This window comes from Python bivittatus, unplaced genomic scaffold (assembly GCF_059951505.1).
Source record: "Python bivittatus isolate LINGU-HERP-01145 unplaced genomic scaffold, Pbiv_v1 ctg000330_np1212, whole genome shotgun sequence".
NCBI classification, from domain to species: domain Eukaryota; kingdom Metazoa; phylum Chordata; class Lepidosauria; order Squamata; family Pythonidae; genus Python; species Python bivittatus.
The window spans coordinates 41066228-41090983 of NW_028277058.1; the positions used below are offsets into that span (position 1 = coordinate 41066228).

At 37.1% G+C, this 24756-nt stretch overlaps 1 protein-coding gene across 1 annotated transcript in view; it reads left to right on the forward strand.

The window, feature by feature from the left end:
• The window catches only part of LOC148215960 (synapsin-3-like), a 55548-nt gene extending 34568 nt beyond the window's left edge, over window positions 1-20980 (forward strand). The window contains exons 3-6 of the mRNA XM_088141512.1: window positions 8960-9017; window positions 10752-10843; window positions 19595-19804; window positions 20908-20980. Coding sequence (XP_087997638.1) covers window positions 8960-9017; window positions 10752-10843; window positions 19595-19804; window positions 20908-20980 — 433 coding nt within the window. The remainder of the gene's footprint in view (window positions 1-8959; window positions 9018-10751; window positions 10844-19594; window positions 19805-20907) is intronic.
• The last annotated feature ends 3776 nt before the right edge of the window (window positions 20981-24756 follow it).

Sequence of the window (24756 nt, forward strand, 5' to 3'; positions counted from 1 at the left end):
TATGGTAGCCTAATTACTTTAGCAGAGTTTCCTTAAATGTACTACTTTTAACCCTCTAGGGCCTTGCTTGGAGTATGCTACTGGAAAGTAACATACCTTCCAATGTTTGATTAAAAGAAGTTCATTTGTTTTGTAGGAAGCATTAAGAAAGTGGCTCATTATATATTATTAAACAAAAAAGCAAACTTAAGAGAAATTTTGCTTAATGTTTGTCTGAACATTTCTTAGATCTTAAACAATCTATTTTATGTTGACATTACAAATCCGCTCATATGTTTTTCTGTCATGCCAGAATCTTCCAAATATTTTTTTTAAAATACTGCACAGTAGTAAAGTTAATAACCCATTTTGGCCATAGGGGAAAAACAACCCTAGAAGCTGTTTTGAGGCAGCAATCCTATTAGGCCAATTTTAGGTTTACAAAATGATGTAGAAGTTTTCTAACTTTCAAAAACCCTTCATAAAGTGGCTGTATGGGATAAAACGATGTTTGTTCTCCCTCTTTCTTGGGTTTTATTTGTTTATTTTGTCTCTTTTTGGTTGTTATTAGATTGCTATGGAGTTTTTAACTGTTGTTGTGTGGTACGCCACCCAGAGTCACGTGTTTGTGAGATAGGCAGCTATATAAATCTACTAACTAACTAACTAAAATAAAATAAGATAAAACAAGATGGTTAAAAAGGGTGATGGTAGAGTGTCTGCAAGATATGGATATAGAGAACTTCCACATGGTCACTGTTACCACCCCCCAGACATGCCTCAAAACCGTATAGTTGAAGGTCCTATAATGATCTATGATTATACTCACCACAGCCATTATGAGAACAGTCAAACTGATGTACGCTAATTAGGGAACACAGAAAATGTCCTCTGGCCAGACATCCCCTTCCCGAATCTTGCCTTGCTATGTTGTTTATGACAAGGAAAGAAAAGAGTGCTGATCTGGCTGCAAAAGCTCTGGATCCCAGTGCAAGAAACCATGGCACTCAGGAGACATGACAGTTGAGAATGGGAAGAGCAATGAAGTCAAGAAGCAGGCTTTGGTAGAAGTTCCTGCCAACTGAAAAGCAGTCTACTCCCAAGCATGCAGGGATTCAAATGTTTCAAACTGCAGTATTTCTTCTTTGTGATTTCAGATTTTTGGGAACTCCAAAATTGCTTCATTTGGGCAAGAACAACAATAGCATGGGAATGAAGTTATGCAGGGCTGCCGCAGAAGTTTTGTCCCAACTTATGTTGAAGTGCCTGTGGATAGATTCTTAGGGTTGTTTTTCTAGGCACAGAGGTAAAGAAGTTCCCAAAGCTTGTTAGGGAGAAGAACAAATGAAATCATTTTAGATCTTCCATTTCTTGAAAATAAAATCCAGCAGTTAAAATCAACCCTTTAAAAAAGTAAAGCCAAAAAAAGGAGAAAGGTTGGAGGGGGAGACACTGTATTCCAGTCCTCACATTAGTTCAGGAGCCATGAAACAAGATGGTTTGCATCAAAATGTAGACCGCCTGACTTTCTTGATCTGTTACCCACTTTTTCTACTGGTTCTCTGAACAATGGCTATCCTACATGGATAGTACACTAAGAGCCAGACCAACGAGGCACTCATAGCAATTCATTCAGAAGTTCCAGGCAGCCGCCTGACTGTGCCAAGCCTTAGCACAAGATATGAGCTACTATATGCAATAACTTACACCATTTTATTTTATTTTTCAATAACTTGGCAGTTCTATGCAGTAGCACTAAGCATAAAAGTGGACGAATGTAATTTATAGTTGTCAAAGGCATTCATTCTAGCCTCTTTGTTGAATAGTGTACAATTTATTGCTGAAAAATCCTAAATAGCATACCAAATATATGAAATATTTCTGAGAGACTAGTGATATAATACGATATAGGAACAAACACTTAACATAAAATTATAATAGGAATAGTTGTGGCCTGTAGTAGTGGCATGAGTAGTATAGCTGCATCCATAACAAGTTGTAAAGATCTCAAAATGATGGCAAGTACATGCAAAATAATGACAAAGTAAGGCACAAATAACATCTGGTGCAAGTAGAAAAGGGGCATCTTTTGCATCAAGACATCATGATGCACATGTCATCATTTGCCCCCTCCTATCCTCCCTACTCCCCCTCCCAAGACTGTGGATTAGTGCATTCACATAAATGACCATCCAAAGTAATATTATGGTCATGCAAGCCAAAAGTGCAGCCAAATTATCGAAGAATAAACTATAATGGTTTAGAGGACTGGCAGTGATATAAAGAAGCTATAGAAAAGACAGTTACAACTTGAAAATTGGCTTCTTATGAAAGCTGTGGGAGAAGTCAGAGGGCACAGTGGTGTGTAAAGTCAGAGCTACAGTGGTACCTCGGATCACGAACTTAATCCGTTCCGCGACTCTGGTCGTGACCCGAATCAAATTTTCCCATAAGGTTCAATGTAAATATGGTTAATCCGTTCTGACCCCTCCGAATTTGGTCACCAACCGATTTTGGTCGCCAACCGAATCAAATTTTCCCATAAGGTTCAATGTAAATACGGTTAATCCATTCTGACCCCTCCGAATTTGGTCGCCAACCAATTTTGGTCGCCAACCGAATCAAATTTTCCCATAAGGTTCAATGTAAATAAGGTTAATCCATTCTGAACCATATGTATATATTTTTTTTAACCACAAAAATATGAAACAAAGTACAGTACGCTACAGTATGAAGAGAGAAAACTAACCTTGCTTGAGGCGACTTCTGGCATGGAGGACGGGAAGGTGGGTGGGGAGGCGGTTATTGCTTGGAGGGAGAGTCCCCCTCCCTACAGGAAGCCACGACCACATGTCACAGCAGGGAAAATGGCCGCAGATCACAGCAGGGAAAATGGCCACGGATCCTGTTCGTCACCTGATGCGGAGTTCACGAACGGAAGCAAAATTTTGCAAACGCTGCTGTTCGTGACCCAAATTGTTCGTGAACAGAAGCATTCATGACCCGAGGTACCACTGTACTGGCTTCTGGAACTGGAGTTTGAAGTGAGTTGAGCCAGAGTTCGGTGTGACTGAGGTTGGATGGCTGTAGAGCTTTCTCTCTGTGTGCCGCTCTGTTCCTTCTCAGCAATAAGGGAAATGGTTAAAAGAGAGGTGGTTAGGAAGGCCAGAGTAGACTCTGGCATTAGGAAAGGTAGATAATGCTAAGCCCACTCTGAGGCTGTTCGGCTGTAGTTTCCTTAGCCTGTTCATATCTGCTTAATGAGCTCCTTAAATGAAGTGCACGCAGTTGCAGATGGCATAGCCTCAGGAAATGAGTTGCTTTGGCTGTTAGAGTACACATCATTTTATGCATGCTGAAGTGGATTTATAAGTTGAACCACCTGCTAAAGCAGTTCAGGCATGTCACCCATGATCATAAAACAGGTATAATTTGTAGAAGATACGTGGCGTGAGCCACAGGAGTGAACCTAAGCTGTCCGAATTTATTGTCCTCACGGGGTTTTCAAGTTAACCTGTTTCCACATTTCAGCTGGATTGTTTCCATTGAAAACAAACCCATAACAAACATTTCCATGCTGCATAGCTTTATAACTATTTCTGATGTACTGTTAGACTTTATTAACAGGGAATGAGCAAATTACATACTACAGTACTCTGAATATTAGATAAAATAAAGTTATTGCAGCTTGGTTTCCTGTTCATGCGAAGAAGTCACTCAGCCAAGAGAGGATGATAGCATTTTATTCCTTTAGACAAAGGAGCTATCTTAACATTTATCCATTTTGTATAGTACTTTCTAAAATAGAGGTCTTTCCCAACCACTACAACATATGAACATTGAATAAGATGGAAACTGGTCCTACTGCTGTGCTATAGCTTCATTTCCACTTAATCTCGATATAGATTCAGAAAGATATGGGTGACATCAGTGTCAAAGGAACTAGTGGTCCGTCCCCACATACAGTGCATTGCCAACCAATAAGCTGTCTAATCCAACTCATAAATGCTGTTGGTTTTCCTGCCAATCAACCAGTGTCTTGAGTCTCTCTTCGTGTTTTGTTGTCCCCCAGTTTCTATCAGCTGCTTGACGTGTCTTAAGTTCTAACAAATTGAGTTAGATCCCCAAAATGAGTAGGCAGAATAGCTAAGATTGGTTATGACTTAGAATTTCTACATTTATTGGGCAGTTTTAGCTTGTCATTTGGATTCTATTTTGTATTGACTTCGTACTGGTTTTTATTGTGCAAACCTTGCATCCTTTTTCTGCTATTTTTTATATTGATGCTTGTTTATTAGACGTCATCAACACAGCCTCCGTGCTCCACTCACTGTTTGCCAAAAACATACCCTCACTGTCTCATTGCTATCTTACTGTCAAACATCATCAACTTTTCTTACAGTTGGTGATGTCTGAATTTCAACAAGGGGCCACCAACCATTGTCCTTACAGCATCACACAGTACAGATGTACATACAGCACTACAGCATGGCCCTATTCTGGATGCACAGTAACAGTGTGTTGTGGGACCCTCAAGATTTACAGCATTGTTTCTCAACCTTGGCAATTTTAAGATGTATGGACTTCAACTCCCAGAATTCCCTAGCCAGCATGGCTGGTTGGGGAATTCTGGGAGTTGAAGTCCATGCATCTTAAAATTGCCAAGGTTGAGAAACACTGATTTAGAACAACACGAAAACTTGGCAGGGAGGAAAGCCTGGCAAAAATGGCTATGTGTGTAAACTCAATATTTAGATTTTTGTCATTAAAAAAAAAGTATCATTCCAAAAGAATCTATAATAGTAGATAAATATTGACAGGCAAATACATAATTGCTTGATAACAATGTTATCTGTATCTTGGAGCAGCTAGCTTCCACCAAACATAGGGGAATGGTTGAATTCCTGACGTCATCAGCTTCTGCTTGCTAGAGCCAAATGGAACACTGTCCAGGGAAGCTTCACTGAGTATAGCAATGCATCCATGCATTCTTTTTCAGTGGTTTCCTCATTTGTGTAGTTTTTTTTATTCATTACAAATGAAAGTACAGACAGAAAGGGAAAAAATAAACAAAGCAGAGGATAAACCAAGCAGGACACCAAAGACGAGTAGGATGGGCTGTCTGACACAAACAGTAAGATGATTACTAATAAAATATGAGCACCAAACAAGAGTACATTTTGTAGCATATAAATAGTCCTCTCAGACATTATATTTAAAGTTTGAAAGGGGGAAAATATTGTGCATATTGATTTTTAAATTTAAAAAGCAGGATTACCCTATAGGGCAGAAGGCTATAACCGTCTGCTGTTAAGCAAGGAACAAGAATTTCCATTCGCCACAGGAAATATTTTATAATTTGTATCTCTCTTGCTACTGTGCCATCTTATTCTCATCCTTACGTGAAGATTCAAATTATCATCCCTCATCCTTGTTTAACTCTTAATTGGTGGCTTATGGGCAAGAATAAAGAGAACTATTTCCTACAGAAGAAATTTACTTACAGCCTGAGAAATATACCGAAATAAAATGATGGGTTAGATTACAAATGACAGAGGGCAGTTATTAAGGTGAGTGAGTAAGAACTATCAAATAACTGGAAAGCTAACATTTTAATAAAACTTAATGAGAGTAAATGACTTACAGAAATGGCAAAAGTTAATACAAGGTGCTGATTTGTGCGAATGAGCTCTCTGCCTTTTCTTTTGACATAAAAATAATGCTGAAAGGAAGAGGGAAAAATCTGTTCAGGTCAGCTTCATAACTACTGCCTAGATGGCTCCTGTGAGGCTAGTTCAGAATGCAACTAACAAAGATTTAAATTGCAAAATGTTCTTTAATATGTAAACAACTCAGGAAATTAAATTAAATTAATTTAAATTCAATTCAATTCAGGAAGATTAAACAAAGAAGTAGAACAATCCAATTGTCCTTCTTTGTCCAAGGAGGGATATGTAGATTTGCCTTCAAGTTTATAATCAGCCAGACCACTGTTCTTTGGTTCCTTAAGATGCGAAGCATTTCCTGCAGGCAATTCAGTTCCAAGCAATAAGACAATAAATGAAACCAGATGGTTATGCTGAAGTGCTGTACACCAGTCCCTGAACCTACAGAAAAATAAGCCAGCATAAAATTTGTGTCCTGATCTGCCTCAGTAAGGAGGCTGGTGAATGGGAAATCCCTTACCTTAATGTGGGATGAAGTGAGTTGAGTGAATGTAGGCAAATGTATGGAGTAATGTGTTTAGCTATTTATCAGGTCACTCAACTAACAAGCCGCAAGTCAGAGATGCTCAGTACCTATGACCTATCAGTCAGGCTATTTCTAAACACAAGTCCAGTGCTGTGTTGAAAGAGGGCTAAATTCATGTCTCAAAATGCATGTTGCAGACCCAGAGGAGTGGCATGGGATGAAGCAGAGGGAGCAAATGATTGTTTGTTTTGAGCAAGCTCCGTTCTTAACTTGTGCTACAAGGAAATAGCAATGCTTACAGTAAGTCCAAAACTATCCTTAGGGCTGACAGCACTTAGAAGAAACTGGGGACGGCCATGGAGCTGGTAAAAGTAAATGGTATGGCTGTGCAAAATCCCTTATTAGTTGAAGCAGCAGAAAACCTGTAATATACCCCGTGGTGACAGAAAGAGTTTCTTAAATGCAGGTCTAGCACTCCTTCAAGAGAACCCTAAATCTGTGCTTATAAAGAGATTGTTAGAATGACTGCAGTCAGATGATGACTGCACTGGGACTAAAAGGAGTTAATTCCTACACCACGTACACTCGTGAAGCAGCAGAAAAAGAAGTCAGCAGCGTTATGTAACCTCCTCCCTCTCAGCTCTCACAAAGAGTTCTCTGCTATTCTGTTCCATCAAGAATGTAAATTATCTATCTGTTACTATGTAACCTATGAAATGATGCTGAATTAGATTTTATGCAACTAACTCTTACCAATAAGCATCCTGCATTTGACAATACCTCTGCCAACAGGTAATGGGGTCCAAATAACAAGTTATCTGGAAAAAAGAAGTTTTTGTTGCTCAGGCTGCAGATTAAGCTGCTGTAAATTTACCCAATGGAAGCTACTCTACAGAGGCTGGGACGTTAGAAACTGATTCAGAGACAGAGTGGCTGGCAAAAGCTACAATCCAAATATAATAAAGCTAACCAGTAAAAGTTGCCAGCTATGGAATTATAAAATGGAAATGCCTCTCTCTGAGGATGATTTATGGGAATTATTACCACAGAAAGAGCTTGAGATAGAGGAGATAGCAATCCAAGAGCTATAATCAATTTATCTATGGAAGATGTGCAGCCAATTAATATAAGAAGAGAAAATACTGCTAAAGGAAATGTAGATTTGCCTATAGAAAGTGCTTGAGAGGGCTAATTTAAATAGTTAACTGTATGAGCTAAGGAGTTTGCGTGGAACAAAATTGCAAAAATCCAAAGAAATGCAGGAATATGTCTACTGAATGCTAAAAACTATATAGCAACTCAGAAACATGGAAGAGGAAATCACAGTAGAGAAACCATGTAGGTGCTAGAGTGCAAGTTCATGCTAGAGTATGTAAGAGTCAAGTTGACTGATGAATATCATCACCACAGGAGGGAGAATGCGGGCAAGTAGGCAAAATGAGATAGCTCCTAAGCCCAAGGGGGAAACAAATTGAGAGGCCCTGCCCTGTTTTCACTGCAACAAAGCAGGGCACCCAGAGAAAGGCGGCTCACTCTGGAAGATTGAGGATCACAAGAGGGCAACTGCTGAAAGGAAAGAGGCAGTCAAAACCACAACTAGTAACATGAAGAGAATGGATATCTACAAATCACAGAATGAATGCTTCAGGTAGGCAGTGGATCTGAAGGGTGCACAGATTCTAGGGCCAGTGGCAAAAAAAAAAAAAAAAGCACAAAATTATGAATATGAAAAAAAATAAAGTTTACCTAGCAGATGAGAAGAACCTAACTGTGAAAGGAACTGAATAGGAAGTCTTTGGCACTCCAGCACCAAAATATTGATGTGAAGCACCCCCTACTAAGAAAGCTGCTTTCCAAATGAGCTCCCAACTGCCCAACAGAAAACAGGAATGCAGGCATCCTGATAAAGCCTTGGCCACAGATCGGCAGGACAGCCTTATGAGAAGAATGAACCTTGGACACTGAGCCACGAACCATTGAGAAAGGATGTTGGAGTGGCAACAGCAGTCAGATCAATAGTGAACCAGGACTAAGAGTTAACTCTTAATTCTTGTGTACTCATGACGGGGGAAGAAAAGTGAGGGCCAGTCTGTTACTGTTCTCAGGCATGTATAAAGCAACGTAACAGATTCTTCTTATTCTCCCTATTCTCCCAAGTTGCTTTCTGCTATTCTGCTTCATCACAATGAAACTGGAGACAATCTCTTTCTATGTAATCTATGAACCAGAGAAAAATATTTACTTTTAAACTTTGAAATGTCTCTGAGTTCAGCTAGATATACCTTTGCTAATAGAGCCCTTGGAAAGCAACAGTTAAAGTTAAGACAAAGACAACATTATGAGGACATAGCATAAAACATTGACCGCAGCATATTTGTACTATGGTTAAGGAGTCATAATCATGGATGAGTCCATTGATTCCCATCTCCGTACACTTTAGCCATGGTCAACTATCAAATCAAATTACCTTATTTGAGGTGCTAAGAGAGCCCATAGTTACTATACAGTTCTATAACAATCAGTCTCACAACAGTAACATAACAATTTTCCCCTGCACTTTACAAAGCTAAACAAGGCAGTTTATACGGGTTAAATCCGCATTTCAGAGAATCTGTTTTTTAAAATGTGTCTTGCCTGAAAGCAGAGAGGACAATAATGAGCAAGATGATTCTTATGAACCACATATTTCTTCAAGAAAAAAAATCAGATGAACAGGGACAAAATAAACATATATTTAACACATGTTCTCCCTCTTACCCCCCCCCCCCCTTTTTCTCTCTCTCTATAGGGCTAAATATTTTCAAGGAAAGAAGGTGAATGGGGAATTTGAGATCCGAGTGGAACAGGTCAGTGAGAAAATGATTGTCAAAAAGCAGTTCAGGCATGTAGTTCACTCCTGACTTTGCAGGTGTCAGCTAGGAAGAGATTTTTATCTAAGAGCATTTTGAGGCTTACCTCAGACTTAATTGAATTTTCTGTTATGGTAGAGTACAGAGTGTACCGCCATGCGCTTACTTAACTATGCTGGAGAATGTTAGACCTTGTTTGCTGCCGAGTGAAAGTGCTATCTTTCTGAGAAAAACAAGTTGCTGTTCCTAACAGAAGAACAACTCTGTTCGGAAGAAAAAAAATAGTTTTATAAGTGAAATGTCCAAACAATTAAACCTTGTGGAAAATAATTTGATCAATATTGCTTCACATTGTTTTTCTAACAAAAATGCAGTTATGAGTGAGGATCTACCTATGGAGAAAACCCAAAAATAATTTTTAAACATCAAAATGAATTTGTTTTGTGCATTTTTGTAGCGTCTCACCTCCCCTGCATTTTAATTTTCTGTGTATAACTTATAGCCTGCTTTTGGAGCAATTCAAAGAAGAATAGTCCCCCGCCCCCACAATAAATTATTGACTTAGAGAAATTTGTAAGGTTCTCTGCAACACTATCAGCTACTATCCTCCCCATATCAAACCTTTTGATTTGTTGTTTTGGCTTCATCTCCGATGTGCCAAACTTCACACTTTTGACATAAATTAGGTCAGGCTTTATTTCTGATTTTTTGCTATACATATATTTTTCCTCATGGCCCTATTTTTAAAAACTACTAACTTTTCCCACCCTAATGAAGTTAATCAACTGAGCCGCATCTGGCTGGGGGATTCTGGGAGTTGAAGTCCACACCTCTTAAAGTTGACAAGGTTAAGAAAGACTGACATAGGAGTAATCTGCTTTTTTTAAACTCAGATTGGGTGACTATTCCTGACCATTTTGCAAGATACTTCAGGCTATATAAATGCATTAAATAATGCATAATAGTTGTGTATTCTGCAAGCCTGAGGAGAAAAGAACCTGCCTTTTGCCCTGTGTATTTCACAGTTCCAGGTTCACATGAATATGTTGAACTATTAGTATGGTAAGCTAGCTCACAGGTTGTTCTAAAAGGGCCTTTCCTAACCTGGTGGCCATGTTGACTGAGGATTAAGGTCCTTGAAGTACAACAGAATTAGAGAAGCCTATTTGAAATTGGCCTAACCTGTAGTCATTTTGCAATGTTGCTTCTGGTGGTCAGGCATGAAAAAAAGATTATTTTTAAATAATTACATAATATAATGTACTGCCCAGATTGACTACACTCTAAAATTGTTCAGTGTTTTCAGATGGAATTCTCTCAAAATACAATGAACCTTTTGGCTAATAGCACAAGCACTAAACTCCGTTAAGTTTATAACTGGCCAGTGATGCCAGGTTTCAAAAATAGTCCCAGATGTGGTGTTTGAAATAGGCATTTAAGTCCTCTTTAAAGAATGTTCCTTTGCGATTTGGTCTGGGATGATGATGATGATGATGATGATGATGATGATGATGATAATAAACCTAATTCAGAGTCCACGTTGTATTATTATTAGACCATAAACTCTTCTTGAGCGTTTCCTGTGCAAAACAGCACTAATTAGACATGCTGCTGCTGTGTGGAAATCTTGAGACAAACATTCCATTTGAAAGAGAAATTTGCAAATAGGTCACTCTACTCTGGGTGTTTTGTTATCAAGTAACCCTGTGTTCTTTTATTGTTCCACTTCAGGCAGAGTTTTCAGAACTCAACTTGGCTGCTTATTCAACTGCTGGCTGTATGATAGACATGCAGGTCATAAGGAATGGCACAAAAGTAGTCAGGTGACAATATAAGTTTTTTTCCCCTTCCAATTAACCTCTTTGTTCTTGCTTTTTTTAAAAAAAAAAAATCTGTGTTTCTCAAGGTCTGTCAATAAAGAATAGATAGTTGCAAACAACTTGTTATGGCCCCAAGCCGTAGAAGAAAGATCAGTCTGGGTTGCAGATGTGTTGATTGTTGAAAAGGAATCTTTTAGAAACAGTTTTATCTCTTGAGCTCTTGGAAATTAATAAAATTGTTGTGGAAGAAGAGTTGCAACTATGCTGGTAGGAAATCCTATATTCACAAATATCCCAAATGCTGATTAGGACTTCTGCATGTCCTTGGATTAAAAATATATAAGTAAATGTATTTTGTTATTAGGAAAGTAGGCTGGTGGCTTACATTCACAAGCCATTAAAAGAAGTGTAAGGTTATATCTCTTCCATACCAGAAAATTGTTGGAATATAATTAGGTCACATATTTATTTCATTTGTGGGTAACTAATATAACTAAAATGTCAGGACATACCATCTTGGAGAAAATCTCTCTCTATGGTAGCTAAGAGTTAAACCTGACCTGATGGCATTTAATCAATCAAAAGGAGATTGGGAGAGCTAAGGCAAGTCTTTTTTTCCCCACACTGACCAGTGTACAAGCCTTGGTTGTTGATGTTAATTTTGCCTTCTTAGTTGATCTGCTCAAGTCTAATCCTCTGGCAGTAGCAAAGTAGTTTTCTTTGCAGGCTAAGTGCTACTATGCTTACATTACCTGGTTTGAAAGCTAAGCAGGGTTAGATCTGGTTAACACTTAGATAGAAAATGACTAGGAAACACAGGAGATGTAGACACACTGGAAAATTAAAAAACATCCTGGAATAGCAAACCACTACTGTTGCCAAGAAAACAGCATGGTTGTATCCATGTAGTCATCAGCAGTCAAGCTAAATTTATGGACATTTTCACCTTTTCCTTAGACTGAGTATGAAACAGTTATTTTTTATATTTATGTCTGTAAACATTACAACTGAGCTGAAAGCACTATTTCTGTTCTATGTTGATTTTCATGTTTGCTAAAAAGCACCTACCACCTCTGATTTCCAACAGTTGTGGCACATTTGTACACTGTACTTCTTAGTCCTGTTTTCTTTCTTTTCGCGTCTCATAGTCTCTAGCTTTGCGTGCCCATGTGCCCATTAATCCTCTGATGCTGACTTCAAGATCTCACAAATGGGTATTAAGAAAATCACATTGGTCATCACAGCCAGTTAGATAATGGTACTAAGAAACCGCAATGAGAGAAATATAAGCAGATTAAAGAAACAGTGTAGGTAAAGCAACAATGCTGGCAGACAAAAAGCTCATCCATGTAACCAGTTTGCCATACTTTCTTCCCAGTCCAGAATTGAGAAGAAATCCTGACCTCAGATTTTCAGTGTCAGTGTCATGCCGATCAGCTAACGATACTAAGGTTTGTTGGTCTTTTATGGCCATTAATGATGGTACATGGTCAAGGGTAGCAGAACGTATCCAGAATTTTCTGATGGAGAAGACCATGGCTTTACCAATGCATGCTTTGGTTGTTTCATGCTTAGGTTACTACAATAGCTCCTGGGAGGTGTTCCCAATTTCTTTCTCCATCCCCTGATGTTAGTCCAAAAGAGAGTCTTACAGATTGTTCTGGACCTTCCACACTTTTCTCATGTCTCATTACGCTCCAGGGTTCTTCACAGACTCCCTATTCAAGCCAGAGACCAGTTTGAACTACTGGCACTTTCATTCATAGTCCTCCAGACATAACCCAAAGTACCTGTCTATATTTCTCCCTAAAATTCTGTTCACAAACGTATGTTCCTTTGAGAAAGTCCTTCCTTCTGTTCTGACTTCAGGGATACAGTCTCCAGGTTCAGGGACCTGGCCCAGCAACTCTGGAATCAGCTCCCTCCTTTCCCTTGTCTCTGTGAAAGAAATCTGCTCTGGCAGATTACTGCAAACCCTCAGCATTTGCTCAAAATAGGTGATGATTTGGCCCTTGGGAAACTCAGCACAGCTGTCTTGTATTCCTAGCCTTGAAATAATGTGGTAGATACTAAACATGGGTGAAGGTAGATAGGGGAGATAGATGTGCTTGGCAGTGTCAGGATGAAAACATACTTCTAACAAATCTTTTGGAAAGATTCCCTATTTCTCATCCTCTCTTCTCTAATTTCCCATGCCTTTTTCATAGCATTCAAATTAATCTCCATGGGTATAGCAAAGATATCTGTCCGGTGCTTTAATCCCTGACCTCTTGCTGTTCATATATATATTCTCTGGTCCATAATCCCAACCAAATGAAGACTTGCCCAAATCAGTAGAAAGTACAGTACCATGCATATAGAGGTGGTTTCTAAATCTGAAGAGATTGTGATAATACAATAAAAGCTATAAATAAAATCAAGCTGACCAGTCTAAAGTTGTAAACAGAATTCCCAGGTATTGAAACTTAATGCCCAATTATGTGAATACTCAGCTATAATAGATGTCAAGAGTCTCTTAATTTTTTAGAGACCTCTACAATGTAATACTATATTAATAAATTGTTCTTTGATTATGCTTCTTGGATGATCTGTCCATTTGACAATTACTGAATTACTTTGAGTTTCGTTTAAATATTTGATAATTTAATGTTTTATTGTATTTTAGATTTTTTGTGCACTGTCTTTGCAATTATTGGCAAAAAATGCTGTAATAATTTAAACATTTATTTTTAATTATTAACGTATTCCTATGGTATCCTTCAGCTGGTGAGCTGTGAGAACAGCATTTATTCAAACACCATGCACGCACTCACACACACCCCTATCCATAAACAATAGCAGCCATACAGCACAAAAGAGCAATAAAATATATCCAACAAAGAGCAATAAAACACAAGATTTAAGAAAACTAGTGAATACACTGGTAAAAGGTCAGGAGTCTTTAACTATCACTGGAAAGACATTCATATTGCTTTCGGGTGAATCTCCCTGGTGAGGGCATTTTATTAGCAGAATGTCACAATTTAAAAGACATTTCTCCAGTTGACACTTGTCATTTCAGAAGACAAAGATAGAACCCAAAGGCCACTTTCCAGGGGAGTAAGCTAAAAAAAGCTTACTCCTGGTCCAGAGGTGGCCTGTATGTATATCAGAAACCTTTGTACTGTCTTTTTCAAGTCTTCCCATAAAATATATTTTACCAAATATTTGAAAGACTGGACTAAACATAACTCAGCTGTGTAAACTGAAATGTCATTAGTATTTTAAAATCAGGCCAGAAGTAAAATTCAGATGAGTAAAGGGGTTTTGAAGGTGATATTTTGATCAAATAATTCTTACTTAGTCACAGGCTGACTTTCTTTATATGTTAGTTTGAAAGGTTTCTAGGTCATTTTAGCTAAATTGTGATAAACTGGAACCATTTATTATAATGTACTCAACAGAATCATGTATTTAGCATGATAATGAAACTCGAGAAAAGTTTATGGGATTCTGTGGATCTTTATCAAGAGAAAATAGATTAGATATAAGAGTAATCATTCTTCTGGAGGCATGGCTGCTTAAATAGAGCAGAACAGAAAATGAAAGAGCAGTGAGTCAGCCTAATAAAGCAACACCACCTATAAGGAGCAAATTGCAGTTATAAGAGTGCTAGTACCAGGACAGAGTGATTCAAAGCTGTGGTCTTTGTCTGAATTTCAACCCTTTTGCCTAACAGCATTTATTCTTTATCCTGATGATTGAGGAACAATCACTTGTCTGTCAATACAATAGAAAGGTCAGAGGTTGTTCTGTTTCCTTGATATAATCCTATTCATTCTTTAATTAAAACTGACTCTCCCATTGATTCTGGATGTCAGTCCTAATTGTAATCTTGGCAGGGTTGTGACCTGCTGCACTAGAATTCCAGATTATCTGTAACAATTTAAGTTCTACATTTTTGTGCATTTATTACAAAGATCTCTGCATCAGGAGGAATTGTAGGAATGTTAAAATAATAATGGAATCAATATAAGTAGAAACACTTAAGTATATATAAAATAACTCCAATCCATAAAAGGTATTCTGGAATAATAACATTTCCATTGTCTGCAAAAGATAGTTTCATATGTGATATGAGAAAACCTGGAGGGTGTATATTTTATGTTTTTAAAGGATGATAGAATGGGGTGACACAGATTATGTTATTCTATACTGAAATTCATCAAAAGATATTTTTGATGACAGTAATTAACCCCTGGCACTGAGTTATAAAGAGATGGACTGATCAGAAGAGTCTTTGCCTGTCATTTATCCTAGACTGAGAAAAGGAGTGAGCAGAAGTCATAAAGAAAAATATGTTACAAGACTAGGAAAAGGCAATGGGCAAAGGTAACTTCAGAAAGTGTTGAAAGAGGAATGAATACAGAGGAGTGTGAAGCAAAAATCTGCCAGGAAGCCCACAAAGGGAAAGAAAACGAATTGCAGAGAGGAATGACTAGAAGCTGAAATGGTAAGGAAGATTGAAATTCAGTTCAGTTCACATGACCAGGCTTGGCCCAAATTTTATTCATTTCTTTAAAGATAAACTAATATCAGGAGAAGAACCTAAAAGAAGAACATGGAAGAGTATAATACAGGCATAAGATCTAGAGGCAAGCAAGCAGAAAGGATGTGCAAGGGACAGATACATAATTCAAACAGAGATCCTCCAGCAGCTGAAGAATAATTCAGGAATTGCAATTGTTTGCAATTTGCAATTATTTATTTCTAGCTGGGGTCACTAAGGAATAAAGACCTACCTTGGAGTTACATCATATAATCCAGAACCCATATTAGATAAAGTTGGAAATAGGTTGGATGAAGAAGCAACTTTATACCTGCAAAATAGTTCTACATAATCACACCATGAGCCAACCCGAAGTAGTTCTGTTCCACATTGCTTCTTTATGAGAACCTAGAGGAATTATACCAGGTACTACTTTCCTTCCCTTTCCTTTAATCTGGGTAACTCTGTTCTTTTTTTAGGAAAAGTGGTAAACAAAAATTAAATAAACAAAAATAACACTGATGAATTATTACTTCAAAGACTAAAGCTTTGTGGCTCAACAAATTTTACATATGTTTTCTGAGTATCTGCTGGACAGACACTACATCATGGGAACATGTACATACAAACATTACAGATTATTAATAGTTTCCATAAGATGTGGATTGGCATATTTTTAACTTATGTTTTATATTATTTTATTATTGTTCTATTATTTTGTTAGCTGCTCATAAGAATCAAATTAATATAATAAAGTTTAATTCACAAATGACAGTGTGCAAGGTTCTCAGTTCAAAACTTGCAGTAAAGTAGCTGGAACCAAACTTTAATTCCATATTTATGTAAAACATTCCCTAATTCAAGCCTATTCACTATTGTATTCTTCATGTAAATCAACCAAAAAAAAATACATTAAATTTTATTTTTCCTGTTCATATATTACTGAATGTCCTGTTAATGAACAAAAATCTGATTTACACATTCTCTACCTGGACTTCACAAAATTTAGTAGTTCCTTCTTGTTCATATACCCTTTCAATCAGAACTCTGCCAAACACCCAAGGCATGCTTAACAAACTAATCCCACTGTAGTTTTTGTATTTCCTGTTGCAACCTTTTCTTTTGTATAAGAAAAAAATAGCAGCATTCTTCCAGTTGTCAGGCAGACTTCCCAGTCTTGTCAAAAAAGTATTGCAGTCACTCTATATTTTTCCAGCCACATGCACAACCCTACCATTTTTCAAAATTCTCACATTTATGACTGTCTTTCATCCATTTTTCTTGGATGCTAACAATTGTACCATTTATTTCAATTCTACTTTTCAACATTTCATTATTATTTAAATATAAATCTCTGAAATTCTCATTCTAGTATTCCCTCACTTTAGTCTCCTTCAGAATCATGTTATCACTTTTTATTTTTAGTTCTGTTCATTCAGTGGAAGTTCTCCATTTAGCTCTTTTCACCCACTTCCAATTTTTTTTAATTTCCATCATCAAAATCACTCTGCATTTTTCTGCCTCTTATAATCATTTTTAATCATTCAGGAATACACTGCTCTTTTTGATTACATTCTTTGCAACTATGTTTTTCTCTCTATACACATTATACAACATCCTTCTCTCTTCGTATTTTTTGTTTTCCACCACCATTTTTACTTAGTCATTCTATCAAGCAGTCTTAACTTCACACAGTCTTTTTCTCACTCTTCCAAGTAGTTTCTACATCTTCTCTCCTTACATTCACTTGCTATTTATTCTTTTGGGAAATTAATCTATCTTCTAATACTTTTTTCATACAGGATTTGTACTATAGTTGTCCATTCCTAATTACAGTGACACCAAAATGACTAAAATGACATACCAGGGCAATCTCCAACTTATTTGCATCACAATATCTCCCAAAAGTACACAAAGGGGAGAGTTTGCATTACAATGCATGTTTTGTCATTTATCCATACCCCTCACACCCAAATGTCTGTGACTTGTACATTCTTTTCTTACCACCATACTATTTTAATTCTAATTTATTAATTATAGAAATATTTTATGCTTGATTTTCTTTATCATTCAAGTTTGGCACTGTTATGTTCAGTTAATCTTGGGGGGGGGGGTGATAAAAGAGAAAGCAATGAAACAATTCAGTAGAGAAAATACAGCAGTAGCAGCAAAATATTCATTTATACCCTTAAGATGCAGAATGAGCTAAACTGCTGGATAGAAGTCTGTAATCTGGGCATTGCTACTTAAAATACTTGACTCTGAGTCCTTTCTGGTCCACTTCGTAGGGTGGCTGAATATATAATAGGGACATAAAGCAGAGATAATTATTGTTTCATTTTTTCCTTTCCCAATCTGTTTATAAATTTAAAAACAACGAACAAACTCTCGAATTGACCCTGGAAGTAAATTAAAACAGTGCATTGGCTAAGACAAGGGTGGAAAACTTTCTGGTGTTTGGGAGCTATACTTCACACATTTAGGGAGTCCAGTTTGAGGCGAGGATTCTTAATTTTTAATAAACCCCGTCTTTCATTTTAAATATTAAAATTAAAAAATATTAAGAAATATTTTGCTTAGAAAGTTTGTACTGTGTTTTCACTTCTTCCCTTAAATCCTTAAGTCTTTTCTCAGATAGTATTATATTATAAAATTCATGTTATGAAGAATAACAGGGAAGCTGCATGATCTCCTCTGAGGAGCTGAGGTCACCAGGTTTTTTTCCCCTCAGAAGCTTGTTTGAGAAGGCCAAGAATGCCACAAGAATTTGTACTTTGCCTCAGTTTTGTGCCTAATTGTTTATTCTTCTTGGAAAAATAATCCAGTAATCCCTATTTAAGAAAATAATCTAATTCCAATACAGTACTTCTTGTCACTCAAATATCTCAGCTGAATTTGTAAATTTAAAATTTACAAACTAGTCTATAACTATAATAGGCAAATGAGGATTCCTTGAGAGCAGGTTCCTGTTTTGTATGTGTAAAATGGTCTTCCCCCTTTATTTATTTTATCTCATTTTCTTTCTCTTATTATGAAGAAATTGGAAAATTTGGGCCAATTCTCAAAAAACAATAAGCCAAATGAAATTCCTGTATGTTATTTCTGTGCTCTGTCTAGACAGGGGAGATGAACCAGACTTGTAAAAACAGCACATGGGCCAGATGAGGATATGTGGCAAGTCTTGCTTTTATGAAATTACCAAGGTTATAGTTGCTTGTTAGTTACTTAGTTACTAAGTAAGTAAGTACTAACTGCTTACTTTCCTCTAGGATATCAAGATGGCACACAAGGTGGCCCTAATTTTAGATACTTGCACAGAAGATAATGTGAAAATAGACTGTGTACAGTGACATTTTTCCATTACATTGAGTTGACAAATAAGGAGACAAGCAGCACTATGATTCCATAGGTTTCTTGCAATGAAAAAAATGTGCCTAAAACTTAAATTAAAAGCCTGTTGATATAAAGCCAACCTACTAAATATTAAAATGCTATCCCTGTCTTGCCAAAAGTAATTTCTGAATAAGGAGCAGCTGAAATTGTAGAAGTGTTCAGAAAAATAGATTCAAAATGTACAAATTTGCAAGGAAAGGAAATTCAGAAAATGAGAAGAATGAACTGAAGACCCTTCTATAGATGTCTCACCTACTTGGATGCAAAGGTAGCAGACTCAAAAGGGAGTTCTCTTTTCAGCTCCTGAGAGTATAACAAACATTATTTGCTTCATTATTTAATGCTGTATTCTGCAGGAAAAAAAAGTCTTCTAAAATAGACATGTGCATTGCATTCAGAAATGTTATTATAATTTTATATATGTTGATAGTTTCTACTTCCAAGGATTCAGAAACTATTTTTGTTTTGTCATTTATACAGAACACTGCAAAAAGTATCACTGGATCTATCCAAAAGTCTTAGAGAAGAACTTCTAGTTGACTTTTCTATACTAAAATAATATATTTAGATCTTATCACAATCACTCTAGTGTGGGCTGAGTGCTAGTGGAATATATAAGAAATGTATTGGAAGTTTTAAAACTCTATTGCTGTAGGCAATGCAAGATTTTAGATGATGTCTTTAATATAAAGCCATAAGTGGTATTTAGCTTGAAATTTGAGAAATTGTCATAAGTTTAGGAAAGCAGAAGAGGAAGTTCCAGAAAAGAAAAACAGATTGGAATTGGAGGATTTAATTGACTCTTAAACATATTATTTGATTATTTCTCCTAGATCCTTCAAGCCTGATTTTGTTCTCATCCGGCAGCACGCTTACAGCATGGCCCTAGGAGAAGATTTTCGCAGCCTTATCATTGGCCTCCAATATGGTGGAGTCCACAGTATCAATTCACTTTTCTCTATCTACAATTTCTGCAGCAAACCCTGGGTGGTAGGTGATATTTTCAAAGCTTCCTCACATGAAATAAAAAATGAGTTCTTTAGGTATACACATATATGAAGGAATTCGAAAGTCAACTTTTGGTGCAAAACTAAAAAAAACCCCTTAAATCTAATTCTTTACCACTATGGAATAGATTTCAGTAAATAATAGAACTGTGTTCCACTTCCCCAAACAGAACCATTCCTCAGCTGTTTAATCCATCTCAGCATTAAATGTCTTGTTTCAGCAATAGCTGTTCTGGAAAATCTTTTTCTACACCTTGCATAACCTTGCTTGCCCTGAAAGGGAATAAGGTATAGCTGAGAAATAAGACCAAAATATTTTTAGGGTACATGTTTTGTTTTGTTTCCTTGGAAAGCTCTATTTTGAAGTGCTTTTTTAATTCTGGGAAATTCAAAACTGCTACCACCACCACCCCTCCCTCAGATTGCGTTTTTTAACCACTCACTGAGGAATTGTCATCATAATAGTTTAACAACTGTAAAAAATCACACTTTTACACAATAGTAAAATTATTTCAGCACCAATTCATTTTATTTTAAACAAGCAGTTAAATAACTTGTCAAAGAAAGGGCAGTAGCTAAAGTAAAAATATAGATTTGCAGAGCGGCACTGCATAAAACTTGTAGAGAGTAAGGAAGATGATCTTGATGGAGATATACAGGCTCCGTAACCAAAGCAACGAAGGGCAAAACATATCTTGAGTCCACAACAGACAGATAATATGTGGAAGAGGCCCAGACAGACGTTTCCCTAATTCACAGGTGTATAAGAAGGGGGAAGAAATACAATACAATCAGACTTGCAAGATTGTGCTATTATAGCCACCCTCAATAAAAGTAGTCTCTGCGTGCACAAAATGGCAGACAGGCTTTTGCATGTGCAAAGAGTACATTTTTTAAGAGGTAGGGTTAGGACATCTGTGCAATATATCTGTATTTATTTCTCCTGCTCCTCACTCAGTTATGACAGGACTCCTCCTGTTCCTCACTCAGTTATGACTTAGAGAGCTAAGTCATCCCAGAGAGGCTCTATGTTTTATGGCAGCTGGACTTCCTCTTCACTTGATCGCTGTTATAGAGGGACTCACTCTACTTGCATCACCTGGCTCATGCTGACTTCTCATTGTGCAATTCTTTCACAGTCTTGGTGGATGGGTCCTTTTGATCATGCTGCTGGACACTGGCACAGCTGAGGCCCCTCCGCCAAAATTGTAAAAGAGGCACACAGAATAGAGAAGCCAGGTGCACAAGTAAGGCAACTGTCACCAGCCAAGCAATTCATTCCAAAGAAGGCATTTGCCACAAGGATCCTATACAAGTGGTCCTCATTTAGCGACCACAATTGTAACTGGCAACTCTGTTGCTAAGCACTGCCGTCACTAAGCAGAAAATCACATGACCAAGATGAACTTATGACCTCACTTCCCCTTCAGTTGTTAAGCGAATCAACGTGGTCATTAAGCAAAACATCACATGACCATGACTTACGATTTTACTTCTGCCGTCTCTATTATCGCAAGTCAATTGCAAAGCACACAAATGGCAATCATGTGACTGAGGGACACTGCGATGGTCATAAATACATGCCATTGTGAAGCACCTAAATGGCGATTACACAACTGCAGGACCCTGCAACAGACATAAATGCGAGGATTGGTCGCAAAGCTATCTTAACTTTGAACAGTCGCTAAATGAGGTAGTTGGTAAGTGAGGACCTAACCTGTATGTGCCTCTCAGTCAGGCTGACCCAGTGAGATCCAGTGCAACCAGTGAGGAGAAGGAGGAGCAAATACACTGCCCAGACAATAGGAGGAAGCAGGAATGAGTGTTTCTGTGTGGACAATCAGAGGCTCTGACACCTAACAGTCTTTTAGTTCCTTGGGTTCAAGGTCTCATCATTTTTACAGGTAGTCCTTGACTTACAACCATTCATTTAGCGACCATTGGCAGTTACCATGACACTGAAAAAAGTGACTTACAACCAGTCCTTGCACTTACGACCATCACAGCATCCCTGCGGTCATGTGATTGTGATTTGAGCACTTGGCAACCATCACGCCTTTACAATTGTTGCAGCATCCTGCTGTCATGTGATCGCCATTTGTGACCTTCCCAGCCAGCTTCCGACAAGCAAAGTCAATGGGGAAGCCGGCAGGGAAGGTTGCAAGTCACAGTCATGTGATGACTCACTTAATGACCACCATGATTTGCTTAATGACCATGGCGAAAAAGGCCATAAAATCAAGTGCAGTCACGTGATGCCTTACTTAATGACTGCACTGCTTAACGACAAATTTTCCAGTCCCTATTGTGGTCATAAATCAAGGATTACCTGTATTTTCATGATTCACAATGTTATGCTGGGCCAGATATGGTGAAAGTCTGTTAAAAATCTGTGTTAGAACACAGTTTGTACAAACTAGTGCCAGTATTTCTATGATCACTAAAATTTTCCTATGTTAATTTTTAATTTACATGGATTTTAAGAACCATTTCAGTGTCCTTGAAAACTGAAGAGGCAATTGTAATTGAATGTTTTATTCAAGGCCTGTATCTATACATTAATCCCCAAACTTCCAGATATTATAACATTTCTCATAATCTCACAGTCTTGATGCAGACATGCAAAAAAGCAAAACAAAAGCCCTTAATAAACCTTGTATATTAGGTTGCAGTTCCCACTGTATGCAATTAGTCCTATTTATTTGCCTTTGTCTTGTTCTAATTAGCACAAGTAAATTCTAAACATGCTCACCAGAAGTAAATGAAAAGGTCTATCATGTGAGATGTCAAGGATTAGCAGTCAGGATAGGTGGCAAACTAGTCCTCTAGATGAAAGAGTAAAATTATTGTCTATTAAACATTGAATTCTTTATTGCACCTCCAATAAAACAATAAACATGAAAGCTAATATAGATCATCACAATGAAATATAGTTCATATCAAGTTGTCATATTGTGACACATTGTTAATGTAATTAGGATTGACATGGACAGAACATATTGAAGAGAGCATCATTTATAGTGATGCCTTGCTATGGATGATCAGTCATGCAGAAACTCCATTTGAATGATTTATTCGCTCCCTTTTATTAAGCAGGAATGAGTTGCATAACTGTGTACTTCCTAATCTATGTGAATGTGGACTTTTTTTTTTTCTTCAGATATTTGAAGTTAGTTGTGGGTAAGGTGACCTTGGGCCAGTCACTCTTTCTTAGCCCTGCAAAGGAGGCAATGGCAAACCACTTCTGAATTCTTGCCAAGAAAACTGCAGGGACTTGTTCAAGCAGTTGCCAGGAGTCAACACTGACTTGAAGGCATAAAAACAAACAAACAAACAAACACCTTTCTACAGTGCCACATGCTGTTCATAAAAGATCACCAGATTTTCTTATTTACAATAATTTCATTGAAGATTATATTATACAGATAAAACTAATACAATCTACACAATATAAAAATATATAAAAAAGAAGAAAATAAAAAATAAAAAAATGCAGAAAAAGAGGAAAAAAGAAAAAAAAAAAGAAGCCTTCCTCTTCATCTCCAGCAAGTATAATCAACATTAACAAGAGAGATTTACAGTATCTCTTAAAATAAAACCAACCATCTCTTCGTCCCATATATCACTCCATTCTCTATAAACCAATTTTTAAAATTTCATCACTCCCAAAAGTCCATTAAGGGTTATCAGGAATAACAACATACGTAACTATTGCAAACTGTATCTACTAAACTCAGTTTGAATCCTTCCTTTTATATTTATATCTCCCTTTCTATTTAAACATATCCCATAACTTTTTTTTATTGGTATTACAAAAGGGGCTTGATAAAGATGCCAATGATCCTGAGAGAAGATACAAAGAGAGTATGAGAAAGCGGATGTTAGGACTTCATTTGAGGGAGCTAAAGATCTCTGGGAGAAAGAAGAAAGAATATAAAATCAGTTTACTTGATCAAGTTTAAAATAAAGGGGTTGTTATTTTTGGTAATGTTCAATGGATTTTTGCTGATCAGGACTGTATGACAATGTTTTAAAGAATTTGTTTATCTGAAGAGAGGAAATAGGGGGGATATGTTTAAACAGAAAGGGAGGTATAAATGTAAAAGGAAGGATTCAAACTGGGTTTAATAGATACAGTTTGCAATAGTTATGTTATTTCCCTTAACCAGTAATAACCCTTAATGGATTTTTGCTGATTAAGACAGAGAGATGAAATTTTAAAAATTGGTTTATAGAGAATGGGGTGAGAATATGGGATGAAGAGATGGTTGGTTTAACTTTAAGAGATAGTGATAAGTTGTTAATTGATTATACTTGCTGGGGATGAAGGGGGAGCTTTCTTTCTTTCTTTCTTTCTTTCTTTCTTTCTTTCTTTCTTTCTTTCTTTCTTTTTTCTTCTTTTTCTGCACTTTTTATTTTTATATTAAGTAGATTGTATTAAGTTTTATCTATATAATATAATCTTCAATTAAAGATTATTAAATAAAAGCAAAACAAAAAAAACAAAAATCACTGGATTTTCTTAAGGGACAATCTTGCTGTATCATTTCTGCATCTCTTTAGGTACATAGAAGATGAGCACTTTAGTGTTCCAGCAAGGATAAAGCTCCATGCAAAATACAATCCAGAATCATCCTCTTCTCATTAGGTACTTGGAGCCAGAGGTTGATTTGAAGTAAGGGCCTATGCATTGTAGGTATCCCAGCACGCTCAGAGTTTCTGATACAGAAGGTAGACAATTCAAAGGCAGCTATAGTGGCAAGGGGTCACTAGAGATTTCATACTGAGGACTGGGGAGAGAGCAATCATATCATTTGCAAGGTGTAATCAGAAGCTTTCGGAAGTTCATTTGTTTAAACTCAAAAACTGCCATAATTTTAAGATTGTGTTATGTATGTGTATGCATGTAATCAAAAGGGGGCAGCACTTACAGTGCAAGTCAATGGGAAGTGGAGCCAAAGTGACTGGTAATACTAAGTCACTTTGGA